Below are 27,827 nucleotides of genomic sequence, written 5' to 3'. Positions count from 1 at the left end.
GAGTTTAGACTAAATGATTTCTAAAATCCGTTTTTATTTTTATGCCACTTCAGGAAGGGCCTGGGAGCCGGGCGCAATGGCTCATGCCTGTAATCCCAGCACTTTGAGAGGCTGAGACAGGCAGATCACTGAGGTCAGGAGTTCGAGACCAGCCTGGCCAACATGGTGAAAGCCCGTCTCTACTAAAAATACAAAAATTAGCTGGGTGTGGTGGCGCACACTTGTAATCTGAGCTATGCAGAAGGCTGAAGCAGGAGAATCGTTTGAACCCAGGAGGCGGAGGTTGCAATGAGCTGAGATCATGCCACTGCACCCCAGCCTGGGTGACAGAGCAAGACTCCTTCTCAAAAAACAAAAAAAAGAAAGAAAGGAAGACCTGGGGATGATGTGCCTCTTCCTCTATCGTAACTTAGGGCACAGAGAAGGAAGTTCTTGGGACAGATTGCAGAAGTGAATTTGGTAACACAGTTATTTAAAGAATAGATTTCCAGGCCGGGTGCAGTGGCTCACGCCCGTAATCCCAGCATTTTGGGAGGTCAAGGCAGGTGGATCACCTGAGTTCAGGAGTTTGAGACCAGCCTGGCCAACATGGTGAAACCCCGTCTCTACTAAAAAGACAAAAAATTAGCCGGGTGTGGTGGCGGGTGCCAGTAATCCCAGCTACTTGGGAGGCTGAGGCAGGAGAATCACTTGAACCCGGGGGACAGAGGTTGCAGTAAGCCGAGATCGCGCGATTGCACTCCAGCCTGGGCAACAAGAACGAAACTCCGTCTCAAAAAAAAAAAAAAGAATAGAATAGATTTCCAGTGCTGTGATTGTCCTTGTCATAGCCCAGTTCTGCTAAACAAGGGTGAGTTGAAGTTGTCTCCTTCAGATTCTAGAGCCGCATATTAAGTCCCTGCCTGGTAACCCCCTCCTGTGGCTGGGCTGAACAGAGTTACTCAGAGCAGCTAACCCACTAGTGAAGCTGTGGTGGGCATCTGCTGCATGCAGGGCCCTGGGCTGGCTGCTGTGGGGACCCACGGGGGCAGCAGGCTGTGCTCGCTGACCCTCTTCCTCTCAGCCACCAGGCTGACCTCATTTTCCGTTGAGACTTCCTGTTCTCCAGTAATTGCTTGGTGGGGCAAGAGGCTTCAGTTCCAAGTCAGCAAATGGGATCTGAGTCATGATGTATATGGTAAGTGTGCCTCTGCCCTCGGTACCTTCACCAGATCAACACTGGGTGCTGGGCACTGGGGACTGGGCAGGTGAGGAGGGCTGCCAGAGGGGCTGATTCTCACTCATGCAAAAGCATTGATTCTGTGTCTGCTGGGTGTCCGGCAATGTGTGTGCATGTGCACTTGTCAGGATGTGGAAGGCAGAAGGTTGGAAACGACTCTGCAAAGTTAGAGCTCAAAATGTTCTTTGTAGCTTTTGGCCCCAGTGTTGCCAAGATGAAGTAGGCTAGTAGGACAGCTGGGAGCAGAAAGAGGCCCCGACTCGGAGTCAACTTGGGATCACACTCTGGCTACAACTAAAATGTGTGACCTTCCATGGTCAAACGTTATTTCTCCCCTTCATTTTTTTTTTTTTTTTTTTAAGACAGAGTCTTGCCACTCTGTCGCCCAGGCTGGAGTGCAGTGGTGCCATCATGACTCACTGCAGCCTAGACTTCCTAGGCTCAAACAATCCTCCTGCCTGAGCCTCCTGAGTAGCTGGGACAATTCCCCTATTGTTGTTGTTTTCTCCTATTTTTTTTTTTTTTTTTTTTTTTTTGAGATAGAGTCTCGCTTTGTCGCCCAGGCTGGAGTGCAGTGGCACGATCTTGGCTCACTGCAAGCTTTGCCTCCCGGGTTTACGCCATTCTCCTGCCTCAGCCTCCCTGAGTAGCTGGGACTACAGGTGCCCACCACTGCGCCCGGCTAATTTTTTGTATTTTTAGTAGAGACAGGGTTTCACCGTGTTAGCCAGGATGGTCTCTATCTCCTGACCTTGTGATCTGCCCGCCTCGGCCTCCCAAAGTGCTGGGATTACAGGCGTGAGCCACCGCGCCTGGCATTTTCCTCTATTGTTTAAAAAAAAGGGATGATAATGCCTTGCTCAGCTCACAAGGATGTACAAAATGGAAAAGAGAATTGGGCCGTGGGCCTTGCAGAGGCCAGCTCTGCGTTTTGCTCATCTCTGTGGCTGCTTGGGCACCCGGTGGAGCACTGTGCACCTGCGGTCGTTCTTCCCTGAGCGAGTGTTGCCCAGATTGAATTAAACAATAACCCAGAAAGCACCTGGTCTGCTTTCCATGTTAGAAAACAGAGACCCAGGGAGGGACAGTGACTTGCCTAAGGTCACACAGGCTAGCCGGGAAGATTAAACCTGGACCTGATACGTACTCTGCATTCAGTCAGCATCAGTGTCCTTCTTTTCCCGGTGGCAGCATCAGGACGTAGAACCCACATCTTTTCCTCTGACGCCTCAGCTCTTGCACCTCACTGCATTGCTGAGTTATTCATAGTTAGCTGAAGTCAGCTAGCTAGTGAGGGCGGCGATGGGATTAGCTAGCAAGAGGACTGTTGCTGACACCCTGTCCACCAAGCTGCCACCGTGCCACGGCTTGGGTACTGTAGCTAAAAGGCAGGAGCTCTGGAGCCAGATCGCCTGGGTTTCGCTCCCAGTTCTGCCATTTACTAGTTGTGTCATCTCATGTAATGCTTCATTTATGTCTCAGTTTTCTCATCTGTAAAGTGAGGACTGCAATTGTATTTGACCTCATGAAGTCGCTGTGAGAATCAGATGAATTAAAATATGTACTTAGAAAAGTGCCAGACAGGTTGTAAGCACATTATTAAGTGTTTGCTATTATTCAAGGGGAACGTTTGGCTTTTATTGCGGTAGTGGTGGCTGCAGAGTTGACGACTGTGGTCAGCCTTCACAAGGACAGCTGTTGGATGATGGTAGAGTTTGTTGTTGCTGAATAGGATAAGATTCCTAAAGACAGTCTAAAGGACCGGGGACTCTAGCATATAAATTCTTGGAGGGCGGGTGTGCTTGGTAAAGACTCTTAAGGGTTGAGTACAGCGCCATGCAATTGGTGGACAATTGGCAAACAATGACTGCTAGCTCCTAGGGAAGATCCAGACCTTGGATACTCATCCTCCATCCATCCACAGCACACCGAGGGCCCAGAAGGGACACCCGCTCCTACAAGCACATTTCCTGTTAAGCCCCAGTTTCCATTCAAATTTGCTTGCATTGGAAAGTCAACGGAACCCCCGGCACAAAGACGGTGGCTGACTGCCCTAGGACTGGAGCCAGGAAAACTATGTGACAGGGGCTCCTGCCAAGAATGAGGATGTGATTTCCTATCTCCACCCCGCAGCAGGCCCCCAGCCTCCTCTCATCCCCATTCCCCTTCTACCCCCAGTCCTATGGGCCACAGGTTTTTGCCTGAAAAAGCAATTTGGAGCTGCTCACGCAGGATATCTCCTCCTGACCTACTTCCTGAGTGCTGGGGCAGAGTGCCTGCTCTGCTGAGAAAGGCGGCATTAGCTCAGCACTCCCCCAGCCAAGCATCATACCGGAGCTGACTGTCAATCACTCACTCACAGCCCAGTGGCCACACCTGAGAAGGGCTTTCTTAATGGCTTTCCTATGTCAACACCTGGGCTGAGTCACCCGACAGGCTCCCGGAGCAGAGCTGAACCTGTTTCTTGGGATATCGCGCTTTCTGTCTTTTCGGTTGTGTGCTTGTTTTTGTAATCTGGTGCAAAGCCACCATTTGCCATGGTCCCAGGAACTCTTTTTGAGATCGTAATTCCAAAGTATTTCTACTCCAGTCATCCTCCTCCTCGTCATCCCTTACAGAATGCCTACTACGTAGTCAAACATTTTACCTATTATCCCTAATATGCTCATTACCCAACCTTGCAGGGTGGATCTATCAGGACAGTGCGTCTCAGACTTGGATGTGCCTGTATGTCACCTGGGAATCCTGCTAAAATGCAGATGCTGGTTGAGTAGATCTGGGGGAGGCCTGAGGTTCTGCATTTCCAACAAGCACCCAGGTTTTAATACCCTGAGTAGCAACATATCAGGAGAAATTTTTTGGTTGCAAGTGACTGAAATGCAATGCGAACTCGTTAAGCAAGAAGCGGAATTTATTACAAGGGTATCTGGTGTCTCACAAAGCCAAAGGACAGGATTGCAGCTGGGCCTCAGGAAGAGTTGGGGCCAGGGATTCAAATGCCAGGAGGAGCCTCTTGGTTTCCCGACTGCTTTCTCCATGCACTCAATTCAAAGTGTCGTCCCCTCTCCCTCCCTTCCTTTGCTCCACTCTTTCTTCCTTTCCCCTCTGTTCTGCTTAGTGCCAAAGCAACTTGGCCCACAGTCCTGTGGGTTCCGTGTCTTCTTCCTTGATTTTGGGGGCGCACATCTTCCAGTGACTCCCTAAGAAAGTGAGGAAAGGAAGGAAAACTGTTGTGAACTAACTTACCTAAACCGTCTTCCCTCAGTTGCTAGTGGGTTGAGTATAGAATTGCAGCTTCTAGTGTGGCTGCTGTGACAGCCAGGGCCATTTCACTCCTCTGTCCTCTGGAGTTCATGTCTGGAAGTTGTTAGATTCTCTCTGACCTCCAGTTCCAAAAGTTGACAATGATGTGGCTTGGGGTGAGTTGTTCCTCATTCATTATACAGGAAACTTGGTGAGTCCTTTAGACCCCTAAATTGATGCTTTCTGCTCTAGAAAAAAAATCTGAATTGTTTATTTAATAATTTTATCCTTTCTCTTTTCTTCGTTCAACCCATCTTGAACTCTCAGTGTTAGGACATTGGATCTTCGATGTGATCCTTTAATTTTGTCTTTTGTATCTAATTTTTTATCTCTTTATCTTTTTGTTTTACTTGCTATGAGATTTTATAAACGTTTTTCTAGCTTAAGTTGAATTTTCAATTTTTATATTTTTAATTTCATATTTTTAGTTTCCAAGAGTTATCTTTTCTTTGATCTCTGAATATTCTTTTTTGAAATAGAACATTGGCTGGGCAAGGTGGCTCATGCCTGTAATCCCAGCACTTTGGGAAGCTTAGACAGGCAGATTGCTTGAGGCCAGGAGTTCTAGACAAGCCTGGGCAACGTAGCAAGCCCCCATCTCTATTAATAATTTTTAAAAATAATAAATAAACTAAAATAGGACCCAATTATTATTTCATTGATGGAATAGCTTCTCTTTTTTCTCCGGAGATATTATTATTCTTTTCCCTTTTTGCACTTTTCTTCTGCTCCCTACATTCTCTCTCTCGCTCCTCTCTTATTTCTTTATTTTGGTCTCCATCTTTCGTGTAGGCTTTCTGTGTATATTAAAGAGTGAGGCACCAAAAAGCTTACTGGAAGGGGAACTAAGTTGTGAAGGACAGAGTGCACCTTTTCATTTCACCTGTTGAATCTTTTGAGTTCTGAACCGTATTAATATAAAACCCATTCAAAAAACAAACCCCAAACCCCTCATCTTCAAGGTGATGTTAAGCTTTACGTGCCTGGGGAGGGCTCGTCCGCTGGGGAACTTCACTGCGGAAAGGTAGAGCGGGTGTTATAGCTGCTGTGCTGAGTGGACTCCAGATGCCAGTGTTTTAATGTCGTCTCTCTAGGTTATGGCATCTTTTTCATTTTTTATTTTTGTCTTGCTCTGTCTCTCTGGCTGGAGTGCAGTGGTGCGGTCATAGCTCACTGCAGCTTTGAACTCCTGGGCTCAAGCAATCCTCCAGCCTCAGCCTCCCAAATAGCTGGGACTACAGGCACATCCACTAGTCCCAGCCCCAAGGTAGTCTTTGCTGATAGTCATCGTCTGGACCTTCTGCCTGGGGATAGGTGTTGGGGGAGGGTATAAGCCCAGCTGCCAGGTTTCGGGAATGAAAGTGGGAGGACAGCTGAGTATCCCACCCTGCGTTCTGAATGCAGATTTTCAGCAGGTGCCTCGGCCCTCTCCCCATTACACACAGCTGAGCCTCTAGAGCAGCCTGTCTATGGGGAAGGAGCAGTTTTCAAACTTCATTTCTCTCAGGGACATGTACATGGTCTTGCCGTGCATGAGTAGTCCACATTTCACACGGCACGTGTCTCGCTCTGGGAGTTCAGACATCCAAACTGGCCTGTATGCTTCAGTGAGGAGAACCCACTGATCACACACCTGAGTGCTGAGGCAATGTCAGATTTCTGTGAAAATCCTAAACACATATTCTTGCTTCCTGTACTTACTGGCGCTAGTAACAGTTTGTGGACCTAAACCAGTTCCTGGACCACACTGCAAGAGCACTGCTCTGGAAAATAACAAACCTCTGGTCCCTTGCCTTGGGGAGGGTCTGTCAACAGGCTTTGAGGAGGTGGTGAAGGAATCGTGAGGGTCGAACTGCTCTGTAAATAGACTTTCAGCCTGTCCTCCATCTCAGGTCTATACCTCGCTCCTACCTCCCTTGCACCTGTGTCTCCACCTCCAGTGCCTTCCTGGATTCCTCATATCCTGTTGGTTCCTTCCCGCAAGCATCAGGCTGTGGCTTTTTTTGCTGCTGTTGTTGTTGACACTGAGTCTTACTCTATCACCCAGGCTGGAGTGCAATGGAGCCATCTCAGCTCACTGCAACCTCCGCCTCCCAGGTTCAAGTGATTTTTGTGCCTCAGCCTCCTGAGTAGCTGGGATTACAGGTGCCCACCACCACACCCGGCTAATTTTTGTATTTTTAGTAGAGACGGGGTTTCACCATGTTGGCCAGGCTGGTCTCAAACTCCTGACCTCAAGTGATCCACCCACCTCAGCCTCCCAAAGTGCTGGGGTTACAGGTGTGAGCCACCGCGCCCAGCCAGGCTGTGGCCTCTATTGCTCGGCCAAGACATTCATTTACTATTCCTTGTTCTACTTATTTCCTCTTCCAGTCTTTTTTGTCCTCGCAGCTTATACTTTAAAAAATCCCTTTACTATTGTTAAAATAGCAATACTTCCCAAATTGGTCCACAGATTTAACGCAGTTCCCATCAAAACCCCAGCAGACTTTGCAGAGCTGATCCTAAAACTGTACGGAATTTCAAGGAACCCAGAATGGCTCAAATGATCTTGAAAAAGAAGGCTGCGGAACTCACATTTCCCAACTGGAAAACTTACTATGAAGCTACAGTAATCAAGACAGTGTGATGCTGGTGTAAGGACAGACGTATAGATCAAATCTGTGACGATTCAGTGGGGGAAAGAAGTCTTTTTGGCCGGGCGTAGTGACTCATGCCTGGAGTCCCAGCACTTTGGGAGGCTGAGGCAGGCAGATCACCTGAGGTCAGGAGTTCAAGACCAGACTGGCCGAGATGGCAAAACCTCGTCTCTATGAAAAATACAAAAATTAGCCAGGTGTGGTGGTGCATGCCTATAGTCCCAGCTACTCAGGGGGCTGAGGCAGGAGGATTGCTTGAACCTGGGAGGCAGAGGTTGCAGTGAGCCGAGATCACACCACTACACTCCAGCCTGGGTGACAGAGTGACACTCCGTCTCAAAAAAAAAAAAAAAAGTCTGAAAAAAAAAAAAAGAATAGTCTTTTCAACAAGTGGTGCCAGAACAACTGGATGTCCACATGGAAAAGAATAAAGTTGGACTCCTACCTCATACCATGTGCAAAAATTAATTCAAAATGGATCACAGACTTAAACGTAAAAGCTAAAATCTAAAATTCTTAGAGGAAAATATAAGTAAACCTTCATGCAGCAAAGCCTTCTTAGCTATGACACCAAAAGCACAGTAACAAAGGAAAAATAAATTGGGCTTCATGAATATTAAAAAATTTTGTGTTTCAAATGACACCATCAAGGAAGTGAAAAGAGAATCCAGATAATGGGAGAAATATTTACAAATCATGTATCTTATAAGGGACTTGTATACAGAATACATAAAGCACTCTTACAACTTTATAATAAAAAGACAAATAATCACATTTTAAAATGGGCAAATGAACTGAATAAACATTTTTCCAAAGAAAATACACAAATGGCCAATAAGCACATGAAAAGATGTTGAACATCATCAGCCAGCAAGAAAATATAAACTCAAAACCCCAATAAGGCCCAGTGTGGTGGCTTGTGCCTGAAATCCTAGCACTTTGGGAGGTGGAGGCAGAAGGATTACTTGAGCCCAGTTGTTCAAGACCAGCCTGGGTGACACAGTGAGATCTCATCTCTACAAAAAAATTAAAAATTAGCTGGGCGTGGTGGCATGTGCCTGTAGCTCTAACTAGTCAAGGGGTTGAGGTGGGAGGATCACTTGAGCCCAGGAGGTCCAGGCTTCAGTGAGCCATGATTGCACCACTGCACTCCAGCCTGGGCAACAGAGTGAGACCCCGTCTCAAAAAACAAAACAAAACCCACAATGAGACAGCACTTGATGCTTATTAGGAGACTGTTATTTTAAGAAACCAGATAATAACAAGTAGTGGTAAGGATGTGGAGCAACTGGAATCTCCTACGTTACTGGCTGGAATGCAAAATGATGCCGCCACTTTGGAAAACAGTCTGGCAGTTCCTCAAAAAGCCGATCGCAGAGGTGCTGTATGACCCAGCAATTAACTCCACTCCTAGGTATATCCATTCACACGACGAATGAATGTGGAGAGCAGCATTATTTATAAAAGTAAAAAAAACGGAAACAACTCAGATTCCTGTAAGCAAAATGTATATCCAAGGAAATATTTATTCAGTGATAAAAAGAAACGGAGTACTGAAACATGCTACAGCATGAACTTTGAAAACATTACGCTAAATGAACATCACAAAGGACCACATAGTATGTGATCCCACTGATAGGAGCTCTCCCGAATCTATACAGACAGAAAGTAGGTTGGTGGTTGCCGAGGCGGGGGCTGGGGAGAAGGCAGGGATGGGCACTGGGTTTCTTTTGGGGATGATGAAAATGTTCTAGAATTGATTGTGATGATGCTTGCACAACTCTGTGAGTACTAAAAGCCACTGAACGGTACGGTTTAAATAGGTGAACTGTGTGGCGTGTGAATTATGGCTCAGTAAAGCTGCTCTGGTGGAGTTTCTGGTCAACCCTCCAGGTCTGACTGCAGTTCCCCAGTGTCATCACTGCTGAGTGTGGAGGCCTCTAGCGTACCGTATGCATGGGCTCCTCAATCAAAACCAGATAGGACATCACATCTGAAGTGACACATCTGTTCTTAATTGAATGGTTATAATTAAGGGACTGCTACTGGCTTCATCTGGGGATGTCAGTACCTTACAACGGTGTTTATCAAGTCAGACAGATAAATAAACTGGGTCAGACTCTACTCCCTTATTCCCACGGAGATCATTTTATTTCATTTATTTATTTTTTTGACACAGAATTGCACTCTATTGCTCACGCTGATCTTGGCTCACTGCAACCCTGGCGTGATCTTGGCTCCCTGCAACCTCCGCCTCCCAGGTTCAAGTGATTCTCCTGCCTCAGCCTCCCAAGTAGCTGAGATTACAGGCACCTGCCACCACACCCAGATGATTTTTTTTTGTATTTTTAGTAGAGATGGGGTTTCGCCATGTTGGCCAGGCTGGTCTAGAATGAACTCCTGGTCTCAAGTGATCTGCCCACCTCGGCCTCCCAAAGCGCTAGGATTACAGGCATAAGCCACTGCACCTGGCTATTTGGTTTTTTTTTTTTTAAGTTAATGTTTAAAAAGATATATTTTTAAATTCATGGTAAATAATACAAAAAGCACCTACTTAGTTCCATGCATTCTAAATGAGGATGCAAACCCAGTTCATGCATTTATTCAACAAATACTGAGCATTCTCAATACGCTGGCTTCTCTGCCAGATTCTGCAAATGCAGCAGAGAGCAAATCACAGGGAGGAGAGAGCTAAATAATAAGTCTTCTGGTCAAGGTGGACCTACCTTTCAAAGGACGGACAGAGATCTCCCTACCAAAGGAATTGGGAGTGTTTTAACTACTGAGAGTTCAGATAAATTTCTACATATCTCGTTTTCACCCTTTGAAACCTTAAGATTGATTTTTTAAAATTATGTAAATACTAGAACAACCCTAACAAATAGAAAAAAAGAAATTTACAACAATTCTGGGCCAGGCATGGTGGCTCATGCTTGTAATCCCAGCACTGTGGGAGGCCGAGGTGGGAGGATTGCCTGAGCTCGGGAGGTCAGCGCTGCAGTGAGCTATGATCACGCCATGCACTCCAGCCTGGGCAGCAGAGGGAGACTATCTCAAAACACACACACACACACACACACACACACACCCCCAAAAAAATTTGCCACTCACCTTGCCTTCCATCTAATTTCAAACTGTTTCTCCACTCCACCCATTTTTAATTTAATTTTGTTTTATTCTTTCTTTGTTTTTTGAGATGGAGTCTCCCTCTGTTGCCCAGGCTGGAGTGCAGTGGCATGATCTCAGCTTACTACAACCTCCACCCCTCGGGTTCAAGTGATTCTCCCGCCTCAGCCTCCTGAGTAGCTGGGACTACAGGCCTGCATCACCCATGCCCGGCTAACTTTTTTTGTATTTTAGTAGAGATGGGGTTTCACCGTGTTGCCCAGGCTGGTCTCGATCTCCTGAGCTCAGGCAATCTGCCCACCTTGGCCTCCCAAAGTGCTGGGATTACAGGCCTAAGCCACTACACCTGGCCTCCACCCATTTTTGTAAAGCCTCTAGCTCCATTTCCCTCGTTATCTTGACCACCTTTTCCCCTCATAGCCTTGATCACCTTCACTGCATGTCTCCCAGAAGGACCCAGCTGCAAGGACCTCCCAAGATCGCTGAGAAATTCAGGCCTGAGGAATCGAAGCTTGGAGGTAGCCAAGACCCCCCAGTGGCTCGGGCGTTCGGAAGGAGTAAAGGAGGAAATGTGAATCTCAGTGCCAATTTGCTTCTGGGCACATTCCTCAGACTCAGAAACCAGGCAGGGGAGGGCTGAGTATCAGGACCCTGGCAGCCGGGCAGAAGGAGGTGGACTGGGCCAGAACTGCGCAAACCTTGGTATCGGAGCTATCCTGAGAGCACGGCTGCTCCTGTGCCCAGAGACGGACAATGTGAACACTGGCGCCATGGTGAGTCAGTGGGGGCATCTCGGGGAGGAATGTGGGCCCCCCTGGGCATGCTGGGGTGCAGGTCTGACCAAGCTGAGGAGGAGAGGCGGTAGGCCAAGTCAATGGTGGGGCTGGAAGGGCCCCCACACTTCCAGACTTGCTGGGACCGAGTGGTCCTGATCTCCCAGCTCTACTGAGGCAAGTCAGGGTTCAAATCCCAATGAGGCCATCAACATGCGTGGTATCCCGATAAGTCTCTTAACCTCTCTGAGTTGTTTTCTCGCAAGTAAATGGGGGGCTAATCCCCCCTTGCAGGACGTTTGCAGAGATCATGTCATGAAGTCGCACACGGCTCCGCTGCCCAATGCGTGATGGTTTGCACTGTAGCTAGGACACTCCCCTTTTCTCAGGGGCTATGACCCCCACTAAATGTCTAAGATTTAGCTTTGTTATTCTCATTTCTTATCCACTAACAAATTAACTGGAGCGGGGGGAGGAATACTTTTTTTTTTTTTTTTTTGAGATGGAGTCTCGCTCGTGTCCCCCAGGCTGGAGTGCAGTGGTGCAATCTCGGCTCACTGCAACCTCCGCCTCCCGGGTTCGAGTGATTCTCCTGCCTCAGGCCCCGCTGAGTAGCTGAGATTACAGGCGCCCGCCACCACACCTGGCTAGTTTTTTGGTATTTTTAATAGAGATGGGGTTTCACCATATTGGCCTGGAATACTTTCTAAATTTGTGCTTTATTTATTTCAGTATTTCTCTCTTTTTCGGCTGGTACAAGAAATACATCCTTGTAACAAAAATATAAGCATTGTAGGCCAGGCGTGGTGGCTCATGCCTGTAATCCCAGCACTTTGGGAAGCCAAGGTGGGTGGATCACTGGAGCCCAGGAGTTGGAGACCAGCCTGGCCAACATGGTGAAACTCCGTCTTTACCAAAAATGTGAAAATTAGCCAGGTGTGGTGGTGCACACCTGTGTTCCCAGGTACTTGGGAAGCTGAGGTGGGAGGATGGCTAGAGCCCGGGAAGTCGAGGCTGCAGTGAACCGTGACTGTGCCACTGTACTGCAGCCTGGGTGACAAACAAAGACCCTGTCTCAAAAAAAAAGTTAAAACTAAAATGTTGTAGAAAATAATAATAAACAGGATTTTAAATTTTCCTTAATTCTATCGGCCAAAGATAATTGCTATTAACAGTTTGATGTCTATCAGGTATACCTCAAATGACTCTAATTAGGTTCAGTTGACGACCGTGTTTTAAATGTCTCCCTCCCTTTCTCCTCATTTCTCACAGCCCAAGCTGAGTCATGGGTGAGCTCCTTCGAAAGTGGCCTGTGGCCAGGTCCACAGCACTCACACCTTAGACATAGCCCTGTCTGGTAAGATGGGCAAGCTCGGGCAGCCCTCTCCAGTCCTCTCTGGAATCCACTGCCAGTTTCCTCCCTCTGGGCAGAGGAAGGGCAAGGAGGAGGGTGGAGGCGGAACGGAGCTGTGGACACAGCTACCTGCTCAAAGTAGATCCGCACTTAGCCCCTGGGGAAGTGAGTGAAAACACCTGTGAAGGAGCCAAGCATGGAAACATCCTCGCACATACCAGAAACAGGGTGTTGGCAAAGTGCTGTCTGTACATATCTATACACACACACACACACACACACAAAGATTATACACGATGTGTGTGTGAACAGCTCTTCCCTTTCCCACCTGTTAACAAGCTCATCTCCTTAGAGGAAACTTATCCGCAGATGCTTATGTTTATATATGAGAGAACAAGCTTTCTCCTCAGGGGACCTCCTACCTACACAAATGAGCCCAGAGTTACAAAGAAAAATCCTACTAGAGATAATAAATGGTCCTTTATACCAGAAGGGTCCGGCATTATACTAAAGGGCTTCAACAAGGCAAAGGCCTCTGGCCCCCCTGGCCTTTAATAGCCCGGCATTCCCCGAAAGCAACAATGCCCCAGACCCTCCACACCTTTAATGCAGAGTTGGTTGTCCTGCAAAGGTGCAGCCTCCCGCGACACTTCTTGGTGTTCATTGTTAGTGGTAACTCCCACTAATACATTCGCCTCTTCGGCTTCTAAGATTCTATCTCCTCCATGAAATGTTCTTGGCCAATGGCAAGAGAAGTAGAAATTTCACTTGGCTTTACTTTGCCTCAAGGTACAATGTCTTCAAGACTTCTTCAATTCGTCATATACAAGGAACAGCTCCTTGGTTTTATGTCACATGAATAATATGTGCTGCCTTTATTCTTTGATTTGTCTGATCTATTTTCACTTGTGTGTTCCTTATAATCTTTAAGTCTGTCCATGTCAGACTATGTTCTCCTATGTCCCCATGCTCTTAGTACAACCCTTAGTATCCTGGGCAAACAGTGGAAATCTCACAAGCCCGTCTATAAGAAACTTATAATAATAGCTACACTAAGATTTATTGAGTACCACACACTCTTATAAGTACTTTACGTGCGTTAACCCATGTCGTGCTCAGAGCCACCCTGTCAGGAAGGTACTGTTATCATTTTCATGCTACACGTGAGGAAACTGAGGCACAGAAAGGTGAACTGACTTGCACAAGGTCACACAGATGGCGGAACCAGACATCACCCAGAAACCCACAACCTACAACCGCTGACCATTTAGTGTCTCGCCTTCTATTTTTCCCCTTTGTATATAAAGGCATTTTGTTTTATTTTAGAAAACTGGGATCATAATTGTACTTAATAGGTGTGTTATTCGGTTTAGGGTATAAATTTGTAATAGTTGTGACATGACTTTTAAAAAGTTTTTCATGTGACAGAAGTTTAACTTTTTTTTATGTTCATTAATCTTTTCCACTGTGAATTCTGCCTTTTTGTTTTTGTTTTTTGAGACGGGGTCTCACTCTCATCGTCCAGTCTGGAGTGCAGTGGTACAATAACAGTTCACTGCAACCTTCACTTCCTGGGCTCAAGTGATCCTCCCACCTCAGCCTCCCGTAGCTGGGACTACAGGCACACGCCATCACGCCCGGCTAATGTTTTGTATTTTTGGTAGAGACAGGATTTTGCCATGTTCCCCAGGCCAGTCTCCAACTCCTGGCCTCCAGGGATGCCCCTGCTTCAACCTCCCAAAGTGCTGGCATTATAGGTGTGAGCTACCGCACCCAGCTTGCCACTTTTTTATATTTGGAAAATTTTTCTCCATTGAGTCACTCTCTTGTCTTTGGTTTTATTGTTTGTTTCTTTCTTTTTAAACTTTATTTTTTTTAGAGTAGTTTTAGATTCACAGCAAAACTCACAGCAAAATTAGGAGGAAGGTAGAGAGACCCCCATATGCCTCCTGTCCCTACATATGCACAGCCGCCCCCATTATCAATGTCCCCAGCAGAGGGGTCCATTTGTTGCAGCTAATGTGGCTGCATCGACACATCATTACCACGCAACATCTATAGTTTACGTTAGAGTTCACTCCTGGTATGTTGTGCATTCTACAGTTTTGGACAAACGCATAACGGCATGTTTCCACCGTCATGCTATTCTACAGAGTATTTTCATTTTGGTGGCTTCCAAGTTTTGGCAATTATGTATAAAGCTTCCATAAACATCCATGTGCAGATTTTTGTGTGAACATAAGTTTTCAGTTCATTTGGGAAAATCCCAAGGAGCGTGGTTGCTGGATCGTGTGGAAGAGTATGTTGAATTTTGAAAGAAATTGCCAAACTGTGTTCCAAAGTGGCTGTAGCATTTTGCATTCCCACCAGCAATGAACAAGGATGTCATTCCACATCCTTGTCAGCATTTGGTATCGTCGGTGTTCTGGATTTTGGCCATTCTCATCAAATTGTTGTTTTAATATGCACTTTCCTGATGACATATCATGTGGACATCTTTTTATATACTTACTTGCCATTTTACGTCTTCATTGATGAGGTGTCTGTGAAGAGGTCTTTGGCCCATTTTTTCAAATCAGGTTCATATTCTGATTGTTGAATTTTAAAAGTTTAAGAATTTACATATTTTAGATAACTGTCCTTTATCAGAAGTTTTGTTTTGTTTTGTTTTCCCGAGACGGAGTCTTGCTCTTGTCCCCGAGGCTGGAGTGCAGTGGCACAATCTCGGCTCACCGCAACCTCTGCCTCCCGGGTTCAAGCGATTCTCCTGCCTCAGCCTCCCGTGTAGCTGGGATTACAGGTATGCACCACCTCGCCTGGCTAATTTTGTATTTTTAGTAGAGACAGGGTTTCTCCATGTTGACCAAGGCTGCTCTCGAACTCCCGACCTTGGGTGATCCACCTGCCTTGGCCTCCCAAAGTGCTGGGATTACAGGTGTGAGCCACCACGCCTGGCCAGTATTTTTTGCAAATATTTTCTCCCAGTCTGTGGCTTATCTTCTGATTCTCTTGACATTGTCTTTTACCGAGCAGAGGCTTTTGATTTAATAAAGTCCAGTTTATCAGTTATTTCTTTCATGAATTGTGCATTTAGTGTTGTATATAAAAAGTCATTGTCATGACGTAACAACCTAGGATGGAAATCCTATGTCATCCTATCCTATGTTATGTTATGTCATCTAGATTTTCTCCTGTTACTGTCTTGGAATTTTATAGCTTTGCGTTTTACATGTAGGTCTATGATTCATTTTGAGGTAACTTTTGTGAAGAGCGTAGGTCTGTGTCCAGATTCTCTTTTTTTTCTTTTTGCGTGTGGATGTCCAGTTATTGCAGCACAGTTAGTTGGAAAGAGTATCTTTGCTCTATTTTGTTATCTTTGCTCTTTTGTCAAAGGTCAGTTGACTCTATGTGGGTCTATTTCTGGACTCTATATTCTGCTCCATTGATCTACTTGTCTACCCTTTTGATAATATCACACTGTGTTGATTACTGTAGCTTTGTATTAAGTAAGTCTTAAAGTTGGGGAGTGTCAGTCCTCTGACTTTATGTTTTTCCTTTAATATTGAGTTGACTATTCTGCATCTTTTGCCTCCGTGTAAACTTTAGAATTGGTTTGCTGATATCTACAAAATAACGTGCTGGGATTTTGATTGGGATTGCACTGAATCTGTAGATCAAGTTAGGAAGAAGTGATGTCTTGACAGTATTGAGTCTTTCTATTCATGAACATGGAATATCTTTCTATTTATTCCGTTGTTTTCTTTCTTTCTTTTTCTTCTTTGTTTTTGTTTTTATTTTTTTAAAAAAAATTGAGACAGGATCTTGCTATGTTGCCCAGGGCGGTCATGAACTCCTGGACTCAAGTGATCCACCTACCTTGGCCTCCCAAAGTGTTGGAATTATAGTTGTGAACCGCAGCACCCAGCCCAGTTCTTTGATTTCTTTCATCAGAGTTTTGTAGTTTTCCTCATATAGATCTTGTAAATATTTTGTTAGATTTATATGTAAGTAGTTCATTTTTATTGATATATAATATCTGTACCTATTTATGGAGTACATGAGTAGTTGATTTTTTGAGCACTAATGTAAATGGCATTGTGTTTTTAATTTCAGATTCCACTTATTCATTGATGATATATAGGAAAACAATTGACTTTTGTATATTAACCTTGTATCCTGCAACCTTGTAATAATTGCTTATTAGTTTCAGGGATTTTCTTTATTATTTTAGATTTTCTGTATTATTTTAGATTTTCTACATAGACAATCTTGTCATCTGTGAACAAAGACAATTTTGTTTCTTTCTTCCCAATCTGTATACTTTTTTTCCTCATCTTATTGCATGAGCTAGGAGTTCCCGTATGATGTTGAAAGGAAGTGGTGAGAGGGGAGATCTTGCCTTGTTCCCCGTCTTAGTGTTAAAGCTCTTAGTTTCTCACCATTAAGTATGATGTTAGCTATAGGTTTTTTTGTAGACATTCTTTATGAAGTTGAGGAAGTTTCCCTCTATTGTTTCTTTTTTACTTTTATTTAAGCTATTTGAAATTTATTTGATAACTAATTTGCCCCCTTCCCTGATAAGTTTGTGATTCTTCTTCTTCTTCTTTCTTCTTTCTCCTTCTTCTTCTTCTTTCTTCTTCTTCTTCCTCCTCCTCCTCCTCCTTCTTCTTTTTTCTTCCTCTTATGCTTCCACTTCCTCCTCCTCCTCCTTCTCCTTGTCCTCTTCCTCCTCCTCCTTCTGCTCCTCCTTCTTTTTGAGACAGGGTCTCACTCTGTCATCTAGGCTGGAGGCAGTGGCACAATCACGGTTCACTGCAGCCTCAACCTCCTGGGCTCAAGCGCTCCTCCCACCTCAGCCTCTTGAGTAGCTAGGACTGCAGGTGTGCACCACCACGCCTGGCCAATTTTACTTTTTGTTGAGACAGGGTTTTGCCCTATTGCCCAGGCTAGTCTCAAACTCCTGGGCTTAAGCGATCCTCCTACCTCAGCTTCCCACAGTGCTGGGAAGCTGTGATGAAGCTGTAAGCTTCATGAGCCACTGCGCCCTGCCTGTGATGCTTCTTTAACACTCATTGGGTTTTAAGATCTGTTTCAAAGTTGACTGGGTAGTAAATGTTGACATATCGCAGGGAAATTCTTGCCTTCTTATTCTTTTCTGCCCCTAAGAGTTCTTAGTAATTGTGCCTTAATATTTTACCAAATAAGCAATATAGTCATTACACCAAGTCAGTATGGCAGTAAACCTAATACATTGAGAATGGTTCCTATATTTAACATAGATTTCTGGATTTTTTTCCATTAAAAATATCTTCTTTCCTACTATATTTATAACATCTGTATCAACTCTACTTTTGTCCATTTTTTTCCCTGTTTTTTTTTTTTTTTTTTTCTTGATTGCATTTTTAGGGAAAGGATTTATTTTACTTTTCTTTAAAAAAAAATCCATTCCATAGTTTTGTTTACTCAATCTACTGATATCCTTGTAACTCACAAATTTCTGTAATTATCTTAATTTTGTTCTTCTTTGCTATTTTCCTAAGGTGTGTTTAATTGTTCTTTTCATAACTTTTCTGAGACGAATTTCAGTTTGCTTATTTTCACTATTTTTTATAATGACAGTATTTATCCCTGAACAGAGCTTGAACTTGGACTACATTCCTTAGTATGCTCTGGTTCTTACAACTAACCAAATAATCCATAGTTGAATATTATTATTATCTTTTTTGAGATGGAGTTTCGCTCTTGATGCCCAGGCTGGAGTGCAATGGCATGATCTTGGCTCACTGCAACCTCCACCTCCTGGGTTCAAGCGATTCTCCTACCTCAGTCTCCCAAGTAGCTGGGATTGCAGGCATGCGCCACCTCACCCAGTTAATTTTGTATTTTCGGTAGAGACAGGGTTTCACCATGTTGGCCAGGCTGGTCTTGAACTCCTGACCTCACGTGATCCCCCCGCCTCGACTTCCCAAAGTGCTGGGATTACAGGAGTGAGCCACTGTGCCCGGCCAGAGAAGCTAGTTATTCTGTTTCTTCATAATCTGTGTCCAATATCCTCCTTCTTTTGTTCAACACCTTTTTGTTGGATATTCACAAGAATGTACCATGACGGGTCCACTCTGGACCCCTCCAGCGATGATAACTCCCTCGTGTTATCTAGCACACACCGAACTATTTTAAATAACGTTTCCTACGGTTGTCCCAGCGACCCAGCGAGGTAGGAACTATCTTTTACCCCATTTTGCACTTGGGGACACAATGGCTCAGACAACTTAACTTGTCCGAGGTCACCTAGCTAGCAGGTAGAAAAGCCAGACTTGACCCCATTCGACTTCAAAGTTCCCATTTTTCATCTGTCACCGATTAATGGAAAGTTCACCAAGAATGCAAACAAGATATGCATTTGGCTACAGCCTGGTGGCTGGGGCTCCAGGCCTTCAGGCTAAAGGAACAGTTGGAAGGATGAGCAGAGCAGGAGGGGCAAGGGGGTGACCTGGAAAAAATGCCGGGGGGCCCTCTGTTTGCTCAAAATTGACTAGTTAAGTCACATACCATACCTGCCACTGTCCACTTCGCTCTTTCAGAAGGTTTTCCTGTGCAAACGAGGCCCAGAACCTGGGAAATCTCTCTGAAGAAACACCCTTGGCCTTCGCAGCCAACTCCCACAAAGCCTGGCAGCACCCCCAGCCCAGCTGCACGATAAGACGTGCCCAAGGGACCTGGGGAGAGAAGCCAGACTGGTGACACTGCACTGCTCCCTCCGTGACATCTGTTCACAGCAGACACTGTCCCTCCAGGGACCCAGAGCTCAGTCAAAAGGCCTCTGGTTTTAAGACCAGCTCTATGGAACTCCTCTAGCACTGCCCATCCGGAGGGCTTCTGCTCTCAGAATTGCCCCCAACCCTCGGACCAACATAGCAGGCGAGTCAGCACTCAGGCCTCGGCAGCAGGTGGTGGTAGTCATGACTAGGAGAAAGGACCTTGCATCAGGAGAGCGCACAGCCCCAGGTTGTTGATGTGGGCATGAGTGGCAGGGCTATTTCTGCCCAGCTAAGTGCTGTCAGCAAGCAGAAGGTGAGGGGAGATACTGCCAGGAGTTGTAAGATCTAGGCCTGGCACCGGCTGCTTGAACCCTGCTGAGGACCCAACACGCTGTAGCACCTAAACCGCCCTGACGGTTGGTTCACACAAACCACGTGAAGGTGAGAGGCCCTAACAACACTGAATCCAGAAACAGGAGCCGGAGAACCTAGGGACTGTCACACCGTTTTGAAAAGAGGCACCGCTCTCACTGAACTTCTTTTCTCTGCTACGTCCCTATAACCTTGACAGTAAGTGGTGGTGTCCTGGGCTCCGATCAGCAGTAAGCATCAGCCTCAAAGGACTATGCCCTTGACAGGCTTCCGAGTGCCCTGGGCAGTGGCTGGGCAGCCTGCTGTAATCCACACCAGGCAACTGTGTCTGTGCAGATTACCGAGGTGCCCCTTTTACACAAGAGCCACATTCCTGGAAAGTTGTTCATCAACTGAGTCCTACTAGGGCTGCAACGCTGAGGGTACGTTTTCAGACTGTGAAGGCACAATGTTGCCACCGGCCAGAAGCCCAGGGTGTCGTCCTCCACCCCTCCCTTTCCCACACCCTCAGCGTCGAATCACTCACCCAGCCCTGCCAGTTCTATTTCCTCACCCTGTCTTGGGGCAGTCCCATTTTTATACCCACTGCCCAGGCTGTGCTGCAGACCCCCAGCAGGGCTCCCCGCGCATGGCTCTCCGCTCCAGCCCATCCTTGGAGCTGCTTCCATCATGTTCCTGCTAAAATGCTGCTGCAGCACATTGCAAAGCTGAGGCCACTTGTTGGAGACCAGGAGTTCGAGACCAGCCTGTGCAACATAGCAAGACACCGTCTCTACAAAAAATAACAAAAATCAGAAATAAAGTGCTGCTCTAAGGATGCCTCTAGCTGAGGAAAGCCTTCCTACTGCTCCCTGCCACCCTCAGGGCAAAGCCTAAGTCCCTCACCAGCCCCAGCCTGATCCGCTGCCCCTCACCGCTCCACCTCTGCCTTCTACCCGTACCCGAGGGCCCCTTGGGTCCTGACAGTGAGCCCCCGCCCTCTCTGAGACGGCCGCCACAGCAGCCCATCCACCTCATCCCACGGAGGAAAACTGAGCCCAGGAGACAATCCTCCCCCAAACTTACCATCTGTTTCCCCCCTTCCAGAAGTTTCTTGAGAGCGGGCGCCATATGGATTTGTCTCCGCGTGCCCAGCCTGAGACATCAGTGCCTAGGACTCAGGCGCATACCCAGCACATGCTTGTAGAACAAAGAAGTAAACAGGGAAGGGTAGTTTTTTGCTATTTCTCGTATATTTAATTTCATCATTATTATATTTTTCCTGATTATAAAAGGATGATGTCTTAGTTGTGCAAAATTAGAGTTGGAAGGATTACAGCTCTTTTAGGATTTGTCTAGCAGGTTTCCTGATTTTTACTGAAACCAAACTCCCATGAGAAAAAGACCTACAATTGGGAAAACATATAACCTAGAAAGAAAGGGAAAGTCCTTAGTGTGATATAAATTCCTCCCACGTTTGTTTCCTATGCTTATGCTAATGCATAGAAATATAAAGCAGATCCTCTGAATATTTTGTTTCGTTTTTACCAATATAGAATCATATCATGTTCTTACCGACTCACTCCCCACGAAATACATTTTAGATATTTTCTGTATCTGTACAGGGGGATCTACCTCATTCTTTTTTTTTGTTTCATTTTGTTCATTGTTTTTTACTGATCGAACAAGAACGCCTCTCTCTTTTCAAAGACGTACGTAGTATTTAATTGTGTGGGTGTAGGCCAGTTTATTTAGCCCACACGCCATCGATTACAGTTTGGCTCATTCCCAGGTTTTGACATTGTCGATAATGATGCGTTGAATAGCTTGTCTTTTTGAGCTTTGGAGAGCATTTTCTGTGGGAGACTTATTCTGGGGGAGGCTCCTAGAAGTGGACTTACTAGGTAAGACTATTTTAAATTTTAAGAGATAATTGTCAAATTGTCCTCCAAAAAAATGATTGTAACAATTTTGGTACATTTGGTAGTAATTTGCATTTCTACCAAGTCTGTGAAAGTGCTTTTTAGCCACGTCTTCACCAACACTGAGTGTTATCAGTCTCTTGAATCTTCACCAATCGTGTAGGCTACGCATATGTCTTATAAACATTTGTGATGTTTCTTCAGGGGCTTGCTTGTTTGTACTCTCTTTTTCTGTTGGCTCACTTTTAAGGCCTCCACAGACTTCAGGAAAATCAGTCCTTTGTGCTCTGTGCAGCAGTGTTTCCCCTGTTTGTCTTTGTCTCCTGATTTTGTGTGGTGTGTGGCGGTCGAGGGAGTGGCTGGAGCACACGCTCTGAAGGCAGGCTACTTGGTCACCCTGGTTTTGTCCATGACGTACTAGCTGAATGACCATAGTTCAGTTACTTAACCTCAGAGTCCCTCAGATAAGGACAGTACTTATTCTATGGGATTGTCACGAGAATGACATGACTTCAGATATGTAAAGTGTTCTGTGCAGGGTTTGACATGAAATAAGCGCTATAAGGGGATACGCTATTATTATTTTGCATTCAACTAATTTTAATTTTATGCAGTCAAATGTATGGATCCTTTATGGCTTCCGGATTTGATGTCATGCTTATAAAAGTTTTCCTCATTCTAAGATTAGAAAGATATTCACAAAGGGAACTATTTGAAGGAGACTGCGGGGAGTCCATTTGCAACACAGCTCCTCCTCCTTTCCTTCCCTCCCTTCCCTTCCTTTCCTTCCTTCCGCCATTTTGCCGTCTTGTAAATTGATTTGGCTTTTCACATCCTGGGGATTTTTTTTAAGGGGAAACCTATCTAAGTGTACATAGTGGAAGGATGACACACAGGTCTGGGGACTGTGGTGGCTGTCGTTTCATGTCTAAAGTGTAGCCTGCTAGGTCATCCCCTCCCTTCATGGATAAAACAACTGCTAGTTGTCAGTAAGTGCCAGCCTCACGCTACGGCTCCTACCCTGATGGAGTTCACCGTCCAGTGAGAGGACAGATAGTGACAGGTGGGAGGTGTCCTCAAGGCCCTGTGGTGGAAATAACCAGCTTAGTGGAAGGAAGAGCTTCCTGGGTGGATGGCAGGAGGGGCCCAGAGGGCATTTCAAACACGGGGGATGGGGCGTTCAATCCGCTCTACAAATCCTGGTGACCTGCCTGTGATGTGTGGGATCCCTGGCCACCCCCGCCCCCCACCCACACAGAGGTCCCGGGACAGGGAAGAATGTCCCAGCGCTGGGCAGGGTGAGATGGACAGTGGTCAGAGGCCAGACCACCAGCATCAGACCAAGACTAGGAAAGCCCAGCTCCCGTCCCAGCTCTAGAACTTCTCTGGTCAGAGAGCCTAAGAGCCCTAAAAGGGACTTCATTCCTCTGGGGCTCCCTTTGCATATCCTTACAATGCAGCCTCAGCTTCTGTCGTTAGGCAGCTGTGCAGATTCTGTGAGAGGCAAGTGCAGACATTCTGTCCCGCACAACAAACCATGGACACCTGGGGGCTCTTTCTGTCGGCGCTCGACTGGGAGTTGCTCCCGCCATGGGGACTGTGCTGTGGGTTCAGCCTGTCTGCGTTCCCAGGGGCTCCTGGGCCTGCTTCCTCTGGAGGGGCAGCCTCACCCTGGATCCAGACCTCCCCGTTTGCAGCCCGTCCTGGTAAGCTGGCTCTTGCCTCCTGCTCCCCTAGTCTTTTTGTTGACCCAGGTCCGGACGCTAGTCCATTACTGTTGAACCTCGGCAGAGACGCTCCTCAGGAAGGGCTGAGTCTCCTCCTCCCACAGGTGTTCAGTAGCAGGAAGAGAAACTGCGCTTGGGGAACCTACTCGTTCCCGTTGGCCTTGTTCATCCCAGATGTTGGTATGAACCCCTCTTGGCACGGGCAGGGCTTCTACCGTCTCCTCACACTAAGGGTTAAAGGCCTGCAGCGGGGACAGTGAGCTCTTCCACCCAAACTTCAGCTCCGTCCACGACACCAGAGCCCCGTGAGTGGCGTCCCCCGTGGGCGGCAGTGATTCTCACGTGAGCAGGGCCACGAAGGCGAAGGCCACTGCAGAGGCGTCGGCACACCTGGGTCCCTACCATCCAGTCAGAGGGCACGGGAGGGCACCTGGCTGCTGGGGAGAGGACCCTGGTGGGAGTCACAGAAGCCTTTGTCCAGTTTCAGCACTGCCCAGTTCTCTTGCCTTGGAGAGATCCTTGCCCCGATGGTTCTGTGTCCTGACTTATAAGACGGGAAGGTTGGACACAGGGCTGAAACGCATGCCCTGTCGGCGGATGGGAGCTTGTGCACTTTGAGGTTGGATGCCTTTGAGCGGGTGTGCGCTGCCCAGGGAGAAGCAGTTCCCACCCCTTCCACCAGTGAAGGCCTTTGAGTGGGTGTGTGCTGCCCAGGGAGAAGCAGTTCGCACCCGTTCCACCAGTGAAGGCTTTGGCATTTACATTTTGTGCTGCTCCCTGGCCCTGGCTTTTGAGAGAAGAGCCAGCAGCCTCTGGCCTTGTTGACACCATCACGTGAGACACCAGAGGGAAGGGCTAAGGACCGAGCCAGATCTGGCTGGGCCATCTCACCTGGAGGCCGACCTTTGATCCAGGATGGAAACAATGAAGTGGTCACTGGCTTTCCCAAGGCCTGCGATCCTCTTGATAACCAGAAATCCCAAATTCTTATCTCCTGCTCCTCCAGGCAGGCTGGGCTGGCTTCCCAGGGCCTGCTTCGGAGGGCCCTGTGCTGAGAAGCGTCCTGCATTTGGTCTAATGCTTTGCTTTTGCCATCTTGAAATTCTGAATCTTTTTTTTTTTTTTTCCCTGTTTTAGACTTCATTCCTGAGGCTCACTTTTATCAGTTTGAAGGAGGGGCCCCATATGTTCATTTTTACTGGGCCATGCAAATTGTTGTGAGTTACATTAATACTCATTTGGAAACCTGTTACCAGTCTCCTCTATTAGGCAGAGCTTCAGTGATTACCAGAAGAACACCCTGAAGGAGGCTTCTTCTCTGTCTGGAGCCAGCTGAGATGGCCCTGAGATCCACAGAACCTCCTCCACACCCCGGGTGGAGGCTCTCCTGCTCTTCCACCCGTCGTATCTCTCACTTGGCACCTGTTCCTGTAATCAATCACAAACTCCGTCTGAGCTCTTCCTTTCTGAGCCATGCCCTCTGTACTCTGACTTGCCCCAAATAGACAGATGCTCAATACATATTTGCTGATTGGCTGGAAAGCAAACAGAGCTATCATCTCAGCACAGATTTCAGGGCATTGCACACAGTGGGTGCTTAATCGACGCTGCTGACTCATCTGCGGAGCAGGCCAGGGTGCTACACAGTGTGGCCGTGCCTGTGCTCAGCCCAGGCTTCACATCTCCCTCCAGCCATTCCCTTCCTCCAACCATTGCCTTCCTCCAGCCATTGCCTTCCTCCAACCATTGCCTTCCTCCAGCCATTGCCTACCTGATGAGCACAGAACTGACGCTGAAATCCTGGGCGCCGCTGTTGAATTATGGGGCTTCCTGGTGTGAGATTGTCCCCGGCAAACCTACTTTTTCCCTTTGGCCTTGTTTATTCCAGAAGTTGGTGTGGACCCTCTTGGCACGGGCAGTTCTACCATCTGCTCACGCTAAGGGTTAAGAGCGTGCAGCAGGGGAGCCCGGAGCCCCAGAGCCCAGGACACACAGCACCAGAGCCCAGTGCATGGCGGGGAGAGAATCACTGGCAGCAGCCGTTCTCTCGTGTGAGCAGGCTCCTGCAGATGAAGGTCGCTGCAGAGAGAGCCTCCATTTCATGGTGGTGGAAATGGAGCCTTAGCAAAAAGAAAGATTTGCTTTATTTATGTGTTTATTGAGAAGGAGTCTCGCTCTGTCATCCAGGCTGGAGTGCAATGGTGCAATCTCAGCTCACTTCAACCTCCGCCTCCGGTTCAAGCGATTCTCCTGCCTCAGCCTCCCAAGTAGGTGGGACTACAGGGGCCCGCCACCACGCCTGGCTAATTGTTTTTTATTTTTAGTAGAGACAGGGTTTCACCATATTGGCCAGGCTGGTCTCGAACTCTTGACCTCGTGATCCACCCGCCTCCACCTCCCAAAGTGCTGGGATTACAGGTGTGAGCACACCCCTGGCCTGCTTTTATTTTTAATTAAATTTTTGTTTTTGTTTTTTTTGTTTTGAGAGAAGTCTCGCTCCATCCCCTAGTTTGAAGTGCAGTGGCACAATCTTGGCTCATTGCAACCTCCACCTCCTGGGTTCAAGTGATTCTCCTGCCTCAGCCTCCTGAGTAGCTGGGATTACAGGTGCCCGCCACCACACTCGGCTAATTTTTGTATTTTTAGTAGATACGGAGTTTCACCATGTTGGCCAGGCTGGTCTCGAACTCCTCACCTCAGATGATCCACCTGCCTTGGCCTCCCAAAGTGCTGGGATTACAGGCAGGTGCGAGCATGCTCGGCTGATTTTTTTATTTTTAGTAGAGATGGGGTTTCACTATGTTGACCAGGCTGGTCTCAAACTCCTGACCTCAAGTGATCCGCCCACCTCAGCTTCCCATAGTGCTGGGATTGCAGGCATGAGCCACCGTGCCCAGCCAAAAGAAGTTTTTTATGGAGACAGGGTCTTGCGATGTTTCCCAGGCTGGTCTTGAACTTCTGGGCTCAAGTGATTTGCCCACCTCAGCCTCCCTAAGTGCTGAGATTAAAGGTGTGAGCCACCGCACCTGGCCAGGAAACTATTCTCTCACCATCCCTGTAGTTTCAAAATGCCCTTGGAGAAAATTATAAGAACTATTTACATTTGCAAAGAACTTTACAGTTTGTAAACCAATCATGAACATGATTCTCAAACTCTCCTGTAAGTCAAGACAAATACTTAAGTACTAATTATATGGTTGTTGCTTTAACATTTTGGGTTTTTCTTACTCCAAATGTTCATTGAAGAAAAATTGGAAAATACAGATAAAGCAAAAAAAGAAAATAATATCTGATATCCTATTGCCTTGAGATGATGCTTAATATTTTAGTCCGTATCCTATCAGATTGATCTAAGTATATAAATATAGATCTTTAAAAATAGGTTAATACTATCACTGTTCTGTAATCTTATGATCCCCATTTTTAGTAGGTGACTGAGAGAAGTCCCAAGCCATGCAGCTATGAAGGGGCAGTGCCAGGTCTCAACTCCTTGTCCTGGCTCTAAGTGTCCACGTCCCCAAGCCAGGCTGCCACTCACACTTCGAGGTTTTGTGGGAGTTGACTGCCTCCATTTCATGGCCCCAGCAAAAAAGAAGGGTTTGCTTTGATTGGACTCGGGGTTAGAGACCCCCAAGTTGTCCTGGCATCCCACAGTTCAGCATGGGCGAAGCTGGGCCAAGCCTCCTGGCCGCCCAGGAGTCCCCACCTCTGCCAAACTGGACTGTGCCTTGCAGTGAAGTCACAGGGATGACAGGGGTCAGCTGTCGGGCGGGAGGCCCAGAGGCAGCAGATGCCAGGTGGCAGCCTCAGGCTGTGAAGGACTGACCCCAGAGAGCGACTGCGTATCTGCTTGGTGGCCTTGGAGGTCTCCCACTCATTAGTATTTTTAGAAAGAGGGTGAGGGCCCAGCAGGGACCTGACACTTGCCCGGCTGCCCTGGGGCATCACCCTGTTCTGCGGAAAGGGCGCTTCCAGCCTGGATCTGGGCCAGCGCCAAGGGCAGGACTAGCCTGCCTGCCTGCATCCGTCCATTCAGTCGCTCCTGAGCACACACTCCCCGCCGAATTCTGTGTTAGGCACTGGCGGAGAGGTTCCCCCGGGGCCCTGGCCTAAGAGCTGTGGGAGGAGGAACACAGTGGTGAGGAGTTTGAGCTGCGGCCTCAGACGGACTCGGGTTCAAATCTTGCCTCTGATCTCCTAGCCATGTGACCTTGGGTAAGTTCTGTCCTCGCTGGAGCCTGTTTCCCCTCACAGGGCCTCTGCAAGAAGTGAAGAGGGATGCACAGGGAGCCTGGCAGCGCGTGGGGTCAGTGTAGGGAGCCAGGGAGAGGCTGTGGATTGGAAGCCCTCTGGGCCTGGGCTGTTTGCGAGTTCAGCATCTACGGAGAATCTGGCTCTCAGGACACCTTGGGGCTGAGTCAGACAATGCCTGGGATTTGCTGAGTGTTTTTGCTGAGTTCGGCAGCAGCTCACCTATTTCACCAGATACAAGCTTCTCACCATGAGAAGGAGAGGGGTGTCTCCTCTTTTTATAGACAAGTGAGCTGGGAAGCACCGAAGCTGCGTGAGTTGGAGGGTCCGCAGCACAATCGGGTCCCTGCACCCGCCTGCAGGCCCTCCCCCGCTCACCTTCTCCCCAGACCGGACCCTGGCCC

General features: G+C 47.3%; 1 protein-coding gene and 1 non-coding gene across 7 annotated transcripts in view; both read left to right on the top strand.

Annotated features, from left to right (window-relative positions):
• NINJ2 (ninjurin 2) overlaps window positions 1–27,827 on the top strand; it is a 96,845-nt gene that overhangs the window by 51,075 nt on the left and 17,943 nt on the right. Inside the window, exons 1-2 of one of the 6 annotated variants that reach the window (XM_050747112.1) lie at window positions 1,141–1,177; window positions 10,708–11,060. The exons of 3 other annotated variants lie outside the window; for them this stretch is intronic. In XM_050747112.1, the coding sequence (XP_050603069.1) occupies window positions 11,058–11,060 (3 nt within the window). In that variant the 5' untranslated portion in view covers window positions 1,141–1,177; window positions 10,708–11,057. Of the gene's footprint in view, window positions 1–1,136; window positions 1,178–10,707; window positions 11,061–27,044; window positions 27,388–27,827 lie in introns of those variants that run through there. 2 more of the 6 variants (XM_050747111.1, XM_050747113.1) reach the window with 2 other exon arrangements.
• Window positions 20,852–20,911, top strand: LOC126931877 (U7 small nuclear RNA). Its single transcript, XR_007717986.1, has one exon. It is a non-coding gene; the product is annotated as a U7 small nuclear RNA (small nuclear RNA).

The sequence above is a fragment of the Macaca thibetana genome, chromosome 11, assembly GCF_024542745.1.
Source record: "Macaca thibetana thibetana isolate TM-01 chromosome 11, ASM2454274v1, whole genome shotgun sequence".
NCBI classification, from domain to species: Eukaryota; Metazoa; Chordata; class Mammalia; order Primates; family Cercopithecidae; genus Macaca; species Macaca thibetana.
The sequence above is the reverse complement of the archived record's forward strand: the minus strand, read 5'-3'. Positions and strand labels throughout refer to the sequence as shown.